Below are 13,357 nucleotides of genomic sequence, written 5' to 3'. Positions count from 1 at the left end.
GACTCTTTCCCCTTGCCCAACCTTATTGTTGACATTTTCTTGTTAAAGAGACCAGCTCAGCTTTTCATTACAATTTCCCACCTTCTGGATTTGTCTGATTGTTTCCTCATGATATAGTTCCCTGTATTTCCCCTATATATATATATCCTGTATTTCCTATAAACTAGTCATATCTAAAAGTCTCGATTGGATCAGGTTAAAGTATTTAAACAAAATGCCTTATTTGTGATACCGTATGCCTCCAATTGCATCATTTCAGGAAATGTGTAATGTCAGACTGTCCTACTGTCTTTGATGCTAAATTGGTCACTGGTTTAGGGTAGAGACAGGCAGATACACACTGATATTTCCAATTAAAATTTAACTATGATTTTTTTTTTTTACTGAACTCTTTTGATTTTATACTTATATTTCTTTATTCTTACACTGAAGTGTTTGGTTTCTAATGACCTTAACATAATTGCTTATGTGTTTAATCCTACAATATGCATACAATAATTAACAAATCATAATACAAATATTACTCTGCAAATAAACAATGAACACGTTTAAGATTTTTGGTAGTTTATTTGTCCTTAGACTATGACCCCTAGAGGTATACCATCAAAATATTGTGTTCTAAAGTAATTTGAAATAGTTCTTTTGTTTGAGTAGTCATTTTTAACAATTTGATGTATAATTTGGTAGGTTAGTTTCAGTTCGTTTTCAATTTTAGGGTTTGATTTTTTATATAATTTTATTTTGGGGATAATGTAAAATATTTACGTTGTTTAAAAATCAAAACTGTATAATAAGATATACTCAGGGAAGTCTCTGCACCTTCCACAACTCTCTCTCTGCTGTCTTTATCATTTCATTCCATTTATTTCCTTTTAAATAACATTGTAAACTAAAGTAGAGAGAAAAATGCATAAAACAAAAATGAACAGCTCAATAATTTATTGCAAAGTGAATGAATATCCATGTAACCTAGGTCAAGAAATAGAACATTTCCAGCATCCCAGAAGCCTTGTTGTGTCCCACGTACATTACCTCTTCCCAAAGGTAAATATTATTCATTTTCTTGGTGACCATATTTCTTCTTTGCTTTAATATATAATTTTATAATCTAAGGATACAAACTTAGGTTATAAAACTGTAAAAAAAAAAGCAGAGAAGCATGGTTTTGGGTTAGCTTCAGCTTGGCGTTATCACAAATACATAGTGTGACTATATATTCCTTTGTACATGTTTCCTATTGCACCTGTCTGTCAGGGGAAGAAAATATCTGTAACAAGTTCACAGGAATGAAGCCAGGGAAATAAATATCCTCTCCTCACTCTCTTCATTCTCTGTCTCTCTGAACTCTTCTAGGTATTCCCATTGTCCTAACCTAATCAGAATCCAGAGGAAGAGTGTACTCACTGAAGTAGTCCACACACGTCAGCCTCTTCAAACAGAAAGCAGGGTGGAGACAGTGGAGAGGAGATCCTAGGGGAAAACTTGAGGTATCTGCTCACTTGATCCCCTTCTCCCTACTTTAAAAATTTTTTTTGAAGAAATCATCTATTAGTATATTCTTTACTCTTTTGTAAGTAACCTGTCTTTGGTTGTCAACAGTTTTACTAGGCTGTGACTAGGAAGGGGTTTTCTCTTTATTTACTCTCCTCGAGATTCAAAGGGCTTCTTGAATATGTGGCTTGATGTCTTTCATCAGTTTTGAAACACTGTAGAAAGGACTACTTGCATTGCAACATGGAACTGTTGCAGAACCCTTTCTTGCTTCAGGCCATACTAGGAGCCTGATGAGTTATCCATAAATAGGTCAGAGCAGCACACTGAAGCGTGTTATATTTTGCCTCAAATGCCAGAGAGGCCCATTCTTTCACAAAGAATATTATCTCTTTTTTATTGTGGTAGATGTCCAAAGTGAAGTGATTTGTCTCATTTTAGAGAGGATATATCAATATACTACAGACAATTGGACCCTAGAAACTTCATTGATGTGGCAGGACTCTGAACTTTCTTGAGGTTCTTCTTTCATGCATGTGTCTTATGGTATCTAGGATACTTACTGCACCCTGTTCACTATATCCAATTGGCACAATATCAATATTTTCTGTGGGATATCAGAGGTAAAAAAAGTCTTTCCAAACCCCATTTTTACAGAAAGCAAAAGAGTGAACATAGCTTTGTTTCTTTTTTACTTTTAAAAAATGTGACCACTAGAAATTTAAACTTATATATATAATTATAAATTATACTTCTACTGGACAACTAATGGATTAGAAAATTCTTTTCCATTCTTATTAGGAAAGATAGCTGGAAGAAGTTTGCATTCACATGGCAGCAAAGACAATAATATACCCTAAAACTGTCTTAATTCAGCTGTAAGGAAGCGTTTTAGATATTCTTAATTTAATGTATCGAATATACTATATTTTACTTTATTTTTAGCACTTTGTTTTCTCTTTAAGAAATCTTTTCTAACCCATAGGACACGAAGTTATTTTTTTTATACTGTCTTCTAAATGCTTTATCCACAAAATTTTGTAGAGTCATAGTTCAGAGAATTCAAATAAAACCATTGAATGGCTTTAAGCTATGGAATAATCTTCAATGTTTAGTTCTTCACATTGGCATATAATCCACTTGGATTCTATTTGTGTGTACGTCTTAAGTTATGAATGAAGGTGAAATTTTCTTCTACAAGGGTATCCAATGGTTCCTGAACTATTTATTAAAAAGATTATCCTCTCTTCTCTGCAGTGCCATCTTTATTACAAATAAAGTGTCCACGTTGTGTGTCTATCTGTGGGCTCTTTTTTCCCATAGATCTACCTGTCTATCCTTGTATCAATACCACACTTTCTTAATTACTACAACTTCATACTAAGTCTTGGTATCAGGTAGAGCAGATCACCCCATTCTTTTTTTCAAATACATTTTTTCTTATTTACCTTTTAGATTTTGAGAGGTTCATAGTTATTATTTATTATTAAAGTATAACATATCTAGTAAAGTATACAAACATGTTTATAGCTGTACAGTTATTAGTATATGTATACAACTCTGTTACTCTTTAGAGAAACTAAATCTTGATGCCTTCCTATTTGCTGACACCTGTAAGTATCCAGTGAGTGAGAGTGCTTTGAGAAATATAAAGCTCTTTAAATAGGATATTCCAGTGTTTGGTTGGGCTGAGCATGGGTGGTCAGATTACTCACCCCCTTTAAGGTTTTAAGATACTGGGAGCAACCTGGCAAGAGCCATCAAAATAGTTAATGTGTGTAAACTTTGATGGCAGCACTTTATTGATTCTTGGGAACTAGATGAGTGGGAGAGCCCTGGCAGGGGGTTTAATGTTGTAGGTGGAGACCCTCATAAAACAGCAGGGTGCAGGCTTATCTAACAAGGTAGGGTGGGCAACTAGATCACACAACATAGCTGGGTGTGGTGGAGAAGGCTGACACTTCTCCACCCTCATTTTCCCCACTTAAGGAGTGGCCACTGGGAAGAAAATAAGACAGAGACCAGCCTCCATCAGCACCAGCTGAAGAGTTGAGCTCTCCTCTCCCCAACTCCCTGCTCTGGTCCCCTCCTCTCTCACTTCAGAAGCTCTGACGAGATCTGACTTCCATGTATCCTGTCTCAAGACAAGTCACAGAGAGTTTGCATAAAAGTCCATTTTAATGATCCAGATTTAAGTCATCCTGGAGGGGAATGGGGAGGGCATTGGGGCTGAGAGGCTGCGAACAAGGTCTCAATCAGCGACAAGGTTGCAGCTCACAGTGTGGGTTGGCTCAAAGAAGCCCTAAAACAAGAAGAAAAAAGGATTGGAATCAGTATGTGGGGAGATGGCCCCTCCCTCACCTACTCTCCTTCTCCGAATGTTTCAATAACAGCCTAATTTGAGTAAGCCCACAGTGACTCAGCCCACCAATTCAATACCTGTTCTTTTGGCTCCCACATGTAATTCATCTTCACTCCCATGATTTTCTCTTGAGCTCAGGGCTAGAGAAGAATGGCAGCACCTTGTTTGCATTTGCAGACGCACCATGGCAACAAATCCCTCACAGGTCTGTCAGTTAGCTCTGAGTGTACTGACCCAGCAACCAATCCAGGCTTTGGAAGCCCAGATGTCACCTTACAGGAGTAGGAACCGAAGGAATTAGTTTCCTAGGAGACCATGAGGGGCTGGAAGCCCCCTGAAGTGCAGGGTGCCTCTGGATGGAGTGCACACCAGCTCGGGGTTCTAGCTCCACTGCCACCAAGCTAGTCCAGGCCACTGCAGTACCTCCTGGACCAGGATGGCCAGCTCCTTATGGGCCTCTCAGTTTTTACTCTTGCTCTTTTCACAGTCCACTCCCCAACATCACTAGAGGGGCCTTTTACAATCGTATACCACATTATGACATCTCCTTCTTTAAAGCTTCCCAGTTAACTTACCACTATACTTAAAGTACAAAATTTTTACCATGATCCACGAGGTCCTGTATGGTTAGTCCTGGGTGTACTTCTCCAACCTAATCTTCTACCACTGACATTTTCATCTGTTCCTCTAACATGCCACGGTGTTCTTGTCTCAGAGCACTTGTCATTTTAGAGCTCTCTGCCTGGGAGGCCCTTTCTTTATAACTTCCTCTGGCTCCCACCTTCTTGTAATTCTGGTCTTCATAAAAAAAAAAATTGTCAATGAGTAGGAGCCTGATGTTTAGAACAGCCCAGCCTGCACTGTGGTCCCTGAGAGGAAGGGCAGGGGCTGTGCATGGGAAAGGAATGGGAATCAGGAGACCTGGGTCTAGTCTTGCCTCTGCCATGAACCTACCACGCATCCTTGAGTAAGTCCCTTGACCAGCCTGGGACCCAATGTTTCATCTAGAAAGACAGATGGGCGTGCCAGATGGGTGTTTTCAATCTGGTTTCTGAAAAGTTCGTGCATCTCAAGGAAATAACTCAGAGCTTTACCTAGGTGACTTGCCCAGGCCATAGAGTAGGGCAAACTGGTGTGTGTGTGTGTGAGTGTGTGTGTGTGTGTGTGTGTGTGTTCTGAATGTGAAGACCTCTGGGCTACTTCTCCCATTTATCCATCAGTTGCTATCAGTTCCTGTAAACAAGAGAGTACATTGAAAAAGGAGGACCTTTTATTTAATTTTGAAAACTTCAGTTTTCAATGCTTATGTGTGATCCTTAGAGGTTACCATCACCTGCCCTACCAACCTCTCATATGTACACCCACAGGCCGTCTGTGAGAAAGAAAAAGAAAGTGGGAGTGCCCTTTGATTGAGAAAGGTAAGATCTTTTCTTTAGCTTATTCAATCACCATTCATTACTTATTCCCTACTTCGTACCTGTCCCCCTCATTTAAACAATTTCTTGGAGATTCCAACCTCGCTAGAAAATGTGAGTCCCTCACCACAACAGGCTTGGCCACCTGTTGTTTCAGGGCCTTCAAAACCACTTTTGGAGGTAAAGCAGTTTCCTGTTCACTTTGACCATTGGGCTCTGTGAGGAGGGAAAGCAAGAGTTAAGAAGAAAGCAGAGATGGGTGACAGGGCCCCAGAGGGAAAAAAAAAAGGGACCCACAGTTAGGGATTTAAAATTCTTGAGACGAGGCATGAGCCTCATCTTGGGGAATAGGAGTTGAAGTTTCTCCTCTTGCTTGCCCCTACACAAGACAGGAGTGACAAATGGAAGCTACACTTGCTAATAACCAACTTCCTCTCCCTTTGCAGATATCACTAATGGCTGGTGGTGTTGTTTACTGCATATTCCAGACAGGACCTCTGAATCATTCTCAATGTGCCCTTAGTAGCTCTTACTTGCAGTTTTAATACCTGTTTCCTCCCTGCTCTGTCTACCAAACAGCATGGACTGACCATAGGCCTCATGTGCCTACCTCATCCCAGTGGTTTTGGTGGGAAAGGCTGCCATTCCGTCCCTCAGATAGGGATCTTGGGGGGGTGGAGTCTGCTTATGTGCCCCATGTTCTGGGTCATCATATCCCGGGGGATGTCATCCTTCCAGAACAAACCTGCAGGGTGAAAGGATGAGGTGAATTGACATCTGGGACTCTCTGGCCCACTCCAAGGACAAAGTGAGATCTACACTACCCCTCTCCCTCAAGTAGGTAAATGATCATAATTTGTGGAGAGAATGAAATGAGATGGTGTATAAAAGTTGTTTAGCACAGTAATGTAATAAATACTCATGTAATAAATAGGATTATTCAATTAGGATTAGGATTATATTCTCTTCGTTGATTCATTTGATGCTATTACATAAGATTAGGAAGGTAAAGAGTGCCTACAAAACTCTAAGATAGTGATTCCCAAACTTTAATGTGCATAAGAATCTCCTGCTTGTTAAGATACAGATTACTGTTCCCCACCCGTAGAGTTTCTGATTCATTAGGTCTGGGGTGAAGCTCAAGAATGAGCACTTCAAACAAGTTCCTCAATGGTGCTGATGCTGCTGGTCCTAGGATGCACTTTGAAAAACACTGCTCTAAAGTATTATACACATATTAGACACCAGTAGCAGTAGTAGTAATATGAATTCAAGACAGATCTTTTATACAACCCTTCTCCCCTCTTCATGAAACTCTGCTTTAAGGACGGGTCAGCCATCTCTCCAAGGAACCTTCCACTCCCTTTCATTCTTCCCCTCTATTTGTCATACAACTTGATCTGCTTCCTACTCAGACACAGGGGTGGGTGTGTGTTTTCCTGGCTGAGAACGTAATGATTTATGGCTCTGGAAAGATTCAGATAGGGCCAGGGGCTGGCATTAGTCCAAAGGAGTTAGATGCTGGCCTCTTTTGGGGGCTTCTAGAAGCCTCTGCTGGGCTCTTCCCAAGAGTGCTTAACGGCAAACTGCCCACCCATCTGACTCCACCCCCACTCTGGTCTCACTCCTTCTCCATGAGGCAAACATGACAGTAAAGTTTCAAGTAGAGACATTTGAGGAAGAAAATCTGTCCTCAGATCAAACAACCCCTCACTATCCTCCCTCCCCTTGTCTCTGACCAAGCCACAGCTTCTCTTCTCCAGCTTATACTCACCTTGTGGCACAATCTGCTGGAGTACAATTTACAAGTGCTGGAAGATTGGAGTAGTAGATTCTTGGAAGGGCCAGAACTGCCCCCACTCCAACTTGGCCTTGGCCACCTAAGGACAAAACAGTGGCATCAGCAAGGAGCTTGGCCAGGAGCCTTCTAAACCCCAGTTGAAGAAAACTATCCTCCTCCCACTATGATCCCTGGGTTCCCTGGTCTCTGGCTCCCTTACCAAATCCCTTCCTCCTTTCAAGCACTCCTTTCCTGTTTCCCTTCCCCAGTCACCACCTGCACTGTTCTTCAGCCACTGCATCTCATTCATCTTTGGTACCAACTTCCAGCTAATAACCAAGCTTACAGGCAAAGAGCAGCCTGTGGAGGCTGAGGTAAGCAGAGACTCGGATAGCTGTACACAGGGGATAATAATCAGGTGAACAGGTGGGTCATGAGAAGCAGGTGAACAGCATTTCAGGGAAGGATTTGAAGCCTGGAGGAAATTAGGTAGGAGGCCTGGAATCCTTATAGGAGAAAGTGTTGGTATGTATATTGAGTGTCTGGATCCTTGTCCTGAAAGCCACGGTTTGCCCAACCGTGCATAGGGGAAGTGCAGAGGTGGGGGAGGATAGGCCCTAATGCTATACACATCTTCCTTATTCCAAGTAGATGTTGGAGAATTGGAGGAGAGTCTGGGCTTTTTTTCTATAGTAAAATTACTATGAATCCTTATGGGCAGTCCTCAAGGAAAGGGAATTCCCACCCACTGCATTCTGAGCTGTCTCCCAATAATTGTGCAGGGTAGTTTGCCTCTTTCCTCCTTCCCCCACCATTTCCCCTAGCTCTTTAATTTATATTAGGCTGGCCTGTGCCTGAGCCAGCTCAGCTATCTTCTTAAACTTTTTCATGTTATTTACTATTTTAATTTTCTATTAAATTATTGGAATAAAAAATAAATAAATAATAATAATTTTCTTCCCCAATCAAATGGATCCTAATATCAGTTTCCTGGCTTTAGGAAGGAACAGAACCTCCAGCATCCTACTGAGAAGGAAACAATCTCTGGAAGGGAAGATCATTGTCTGAGGCAGAACTCAAAGGACTGATAGGGAAAGTGACTCGGACTTCCTCTCTCAGACCTAGAGGGCGCCTGGCTCTGTCCGTGGTGCTGACAGGTGGCGGAAGCCAGGCGTGGAGGCAGCTAGGGGCGGTCTAGAAGGCGAGGCATTCCCACAAGGCCTGACCTGCCTCCCCACCCCACTCCTCCTATAATCTGCCACCAGGCTTCTTCCCACAGTTCTTTGCGAGTCCTCAGCATTGGCCTCTAAACCTAAGAATCCGGATGGGAGAGTTAGTATCAGACCAGGAATTTGCGCTGTCTTCCCCACGCTCCCTGCATGGAATTCTCGAGTTTGCGCAGTTGGTCTCTGGCTTCTCAGACTTTAGTGCGCTGGTCCAGCTGGCGCAGAGCTGCTGGGAGGAAGAAGGATGGACTCTTCCCCTCCAAACTCTTTTACTATAGCTTAATCTTCTCCTTCTTATAGGAAACCGGATTGCAAACACCTAACTTGTCTCTCGGCCCAGCCTTCCCTCCGGAGCCAGGACCCCGAAACCCGCGCGGTCCCTTCTCCTACTGTCCATAGGTCCTGGTCCCCTAAATATCTCTCAGCTCCGGGCATCTTTTTCCCGGCTTGCCCCTCCTGTGATCGCATAGGCAGCTTTTACTCCCCTCTGCCCATTTCTTTTTCCTTTTTCTTCCCAAATCCCAAGTTTTCTCGAGTCCGCCTCTCTTAGATCCATATCCCATATGGGGAAGGAAACCCACCCCAAGCCTGTGTCTCTTCTACGAAACTCTCTCTACATTTATCTCTTTCACCGCCCCCCGCCCCCAAATGTTCTTTCCCGCCTAAATTCCTAACCTCGATTGAGGTCCCCGACCCACTCCTTTCAGGATCGTTCTCTGGCCTTGCCCGAGATCCCCCTCCCTGGGTTTCCTCCTGACCGTGGCCATTAATGTTGCGGCCCTCTGGGTGGCTATTCAGCAGCAGGAAGCAGAGGAGCAGACGGAGACCCCCGGAGACCCCAAGCCACAGCGGGCGCCGCATCCTCACGGGCTCTGCGCGCTCGCTCCCCGCCGGTCTCAGAGAAGGTAGAGAGACCGCAGCCGGAGGGACTAGGTGGGGCTGTTGCTTTCGGCCCGTCGACGAAGCTAGATCTGCACACCCCTCCCTTGGCAGCTCCACCAAATCGCAGGTGGGTCCTGCCCCCGAAGACGCCTATCCAACTCTTTCTTTCCTTTATGGTCCCCACAGCCACCCCATCCCCAGGTGCCCACTTTTTTAATGCAAACCAGGTCCCAAGGGCTTCCGCCTCTGCTCCTAGTTCCAAGGTTGGAGCAACGGATTACATGTAAGATATAGGTGCGAACTGTACCTACCTCATAAATTTATTGCGAGGACTAAATGTGAACAATGATTGGACAGTAGGCACTCTATGTATTTAGTCTATTTTTCTTATCTTTGATGCTCGCTTTACCCTCATCCTCCTAAAAAGACCTTCAGCATACATGGATTTGACCTGTGAAACATATTGCACATCATCGCCATCACTCTGGTTCAAACCACTGTGCTCTTTTCACTAGAGTTATTGCACTAACTAGCTGACGAACTAACTGATCTGTGTTTCCACTCCTATTTAATTGTAGGTTATTGAAAACTCTCCCTTCCCTGAACACACCTGATCTCCTCTGGTCTTGCAAGCTAAGTGGTGTCGGGCCTGGTTAGTCCTTGGATGGGAGACCACCTAGGAATACCAGGTGCTGTAGTCTTTAAAAAAATTATAGGTTAGTTTGTAAGCTTTCTGAACCCTAGAATGGCATTTCAATACTTTGTTTATTAAGCTTAAAAATTTTATTATGAAAATTTCCAAATATTAAAAAAGAGAAGAATCTAATGAATGCACATGTACCTACGACCCAGACTAATAATTAAGATTTTGTCACAGTTGCTTGTTTCTCTTGATGAAATATTTAAAAATAGCTTACAGACATCATGACATTTTCATCCTAAATAATTCAATACTCATCTCTTAGAATTAATGATAGTTTTACTACATAACCACGATACTATGATGATGGACTGTAAAGATGTCCATGCCTGAATCTCTGAAGCCCGTGAATGTTACTTTACATGGTAAAAGGAGCTTTGCAGGTGTGATTAACCTCAGATAAGGAGAGGAGAGTGTGGTGGGTTTTCTAGGGGTGTCCAATAGAGTCACAAGAGTCTTTATGAGGGAGAAGCAGGGTGTTAGAGTCAGCAGTGGGAGACACGACATTGGAAGTGAGAGGCTGGAGTGATGCAAGGAAGGGACCCCGAGCCAAGGAATGCAAAAAGCCTATAGAAGCTAGAAAAGGCAAGGAAATGGATTCTCCCTGTAAGACTCCCGAAGAAATGCAGTCCCACTGATACCTAGATTTTAGATTTCTGACTTCTGGAACTGTTAAGATAATAATTTCTGTTGTTTTTAGACACTAGGTTTGAGGTGATTTGTTACAGCAGAAATTGGAAACAAATACAGCGATGAAAAATATTTGCCATTCCCCAATTTACGTAATTCTGGATAGGACTTCTTTATCAGATAAATGGTTTGTGAATATTTTCTCCAACTCTGAACATTTCGTTTTAAGTTCCTTAATAGTATCTCTTCAAGAGCAAAATATTTAATTTTGAGGAAATCCAATTTATTAATTATATCTTTTATGGTTAATGCTCTGTTCTTAGAAATGTTTGTCTACCCCAAACTTAAAAATATTTTCTCCTATGTTTTCTTCCAAAAGTTTGGTTGTGCTAGCTTCATAAAATCAGTCAGAAAGCATTGCCTCTTTTGTTATGCTCTGAGTTTGTTTATGATTGATATTACTTCATCTTTAAGTGTTTAGGTCTACAGTTTCTTTGTGAGAAAGTTTTATTACAATTTCAAGTTCTTTAACTATTCAGATACTCTATTTTTCAAAAATTTTTTCATAACATTTAAGTTATCACATTTGTTAGCATAAATGTATTCATAATATTTCTTTATTATTCTTTTAATAGCTATAGAATTTGAAGCATTTTCACTTTTTAATTTCATTACATTAATTTATATTTTTCCTCTTTTTGCCTTTATCAATGTAGCCAGAGATTTTATAAATTTTATTGATCTTTTTAAACAATTGACTTCTGGTTTTATAGCTTTTTCTCTATTGTTTAACTATTTTATTGATTTCAATTCTTTATTATTGTTTCCATTGGGTTTCATTTCTTTTTCTGGCTTCTTGTGTTGGTAGCTTAGATCATTGATTTAAATATTTTCTTCTTTGCAATAAATGCATGTCAAACTATACATTTCCCTGTGTTACTTTTTTGTGTTTTATTTATCAAATGGTTATATTTTCTAATTTTTCTTCTGACTACTTAGGCCTGTGGATTATTTAGATGGATGTTGCTATTGGGGATTTTAAAGTTTTTTTGTTATTTATTTATATTTTAATTTCAATGGGGTCTGAGAGCATATTTTGTATAACTTTGTTTTGACTTTATTAATTTCGTTTCATGGTTCAGCATATACTCTATCTTGTTGAATGTTTCATGTATGTGAGAAAAGGATACATATTCTGTAAATCTTGGTTTTAATGTTCTATAAATGTCAAGTAAGTGATATTGATTAATGTTTAATGTTTTTATATCTGTTGTGATTTTTGTCTGCTTGATCTATCCATCATAACCAAATATATTGTGGAATTGTCTGCATTTCCTTTAGGTTTTATTAGTTTTCCTTTATGTTTTTGAAACCATTATTTCATGCGTTCATATTTAGGATTGTCATGCCCTCTCGAAGAATTGATCCTTTATCATCATGAAATATCCCCCTGTATCTCTAATAATCCTGCTTATCTTAAGCCAACTTTTTCTGATATTCAGACGACCACAACAGCCTTTAGTTAGCATTTTCATGGCATATCTTTTTCCATTATTTTACTTTCAAGTAATCCCTGTTATTATATCATTATATCTTTTGTAAACAAGATATGGTTTGATTCTGGGTTTTGTATTTTTTTTTTTAAATCCAGACAGGCAATCTCTGTCTTTTAATTGGATTGTTTAGTTTTTTATATTTAATGTAATTATTGATATATTTCGGATTAATTCTTCCATTTTATTTGTTTTCTATTTGTCTAATCTATTTTCTCTTTCTTCGTTTCTCTTCTTACTTTCGAGATAATCAAGTAATTTTTAGTGTTCAATTTTATTTTATACCCTTTGTATTATTTTTAAGATGTTGCTTTAAAATTACAGTAAGCATCCCTAATTTATCACAGCTACTTCAAGTTAATATTGTGCCACATCACTTAAAGCATGTAAACCTTACAACAATATAATTCATTCACCGTTCTCATTGTGTATTATTGTTACATGTTTCTATATAGTTTGTAAACCACAATACTTTTAAAACTTATTTTTGCCCTCATAAGTCAGCAGACTTTTAAAGGCATTAAGGAAAAACAGTCTTATATATTTACCATTTCTGGTGTATGTTCTTAGTTCTTCCCTTCAGACCCCAGTTTCTATCTGGGATCATTTTCTTTCAGTGTGAAGAGCTTCTTTTGGCGTTTCTTGTGCAGGTCTGCTGACAATGACCTCTCATATCTTTTGTTTGTTTAAAAATATCTCCATTTCTCCTTCATTTTAAGAAGATGTTTCCATTATGTATAGAATTTTGGGTTTGCCTTTTTTTCTTTCAGCATTTAAACATATTGTTCTATTGTTTTCTGGCTTCTATGGTCTAAAAGACAGCCTTCATTTTTAGCATTGTCCTCCTAAAAGAAATACGTCTTTTTTTCTTCTGTCTGCTTTAAATATTTTCCTTTTTATTTTGGTTTTCAGCAACTTGACTATCATGTGCCAATATGCGACATTTTTGTGTTGATCCTGCATGGGTTTGCTGAGCTGCTTTACCTGTGGATTAATGTATATCATCAATATTGAAAAATTTTTAGTTACTATCTCTTCAAACACTTTCACACACACACACCCCTGTGTCTCTCCTCTCCTTCTGAGACTCCAATTACTTGTATGTTAGTTTATGTAACTCCTTGCTATTATCCTGCAGGTCTTAAGTTCTGTGTTCTGTATTTGTCTTAATATTTTTCACTCAGTGCTTTTGTTTGAATAATTTCTATCTGTTTCATCCTTTCTTCTACATCTAGTCTGCTCTATTAAATTTATTCAATGAATTTTTCATTACAGATATTATTTTTTTATTTACAGAATTCGTACTTTGTTCTTTTTT

At 39.8% G+C, this 13,357-nt stretch overlaps 1 protein-coding gene across 1 annotated transcript; it reads right to left on the bottom strand.

Moving 5' to 3' along the window:
• Positions 1 to 3,710: 3,710 nt before the first annotated feature.
• On the bottom strand, positions 3,711 to 9,571 carry RESP18 (regulated endocrine specific protein 18). The gene is given in 8 exon segments (XM_036237962.1): positions 3,711 to 3,793; positions 5,879 to 5,940; positions 5,943 to 6,013; positions 7,043 to 7,124; positions 7,126 to 7,148; positions 9,033 to 9,166; positions 9,168 to 9,325; positions 9,566 to 9,571. Coding segments are annotated over 8 exon segments (564 nt in total). The 3' UTR covers positions 3,711 to 3,765.
• Positions 9,572 to 13,357: the final 3,786 nt, after the last annotated feature.

The sequence above is a fragment of the Rousettus aegyptiacus genome, unplaced genomic scaffold, assembly GCF_014176215.1.
Source record: "Rousettus aegyptiacus isolate mRouAeg1 unplaced genomic scaffold, mRouAeg1.p scaffold_m13_p_2, whole genome shotgun sequence".
Lineage (NCBI taxonomy): Eukaryota > Metazoa > Chordata > Mammalia > Chiroptera > Pteropodidae > Rousettus > Rousettus aegyptiacus.
The sequence above is the reverse complement of the archived record's forward strand: the minus strand, read 5'-3'. Positions and strand labels throughout refer to the sequence as shown.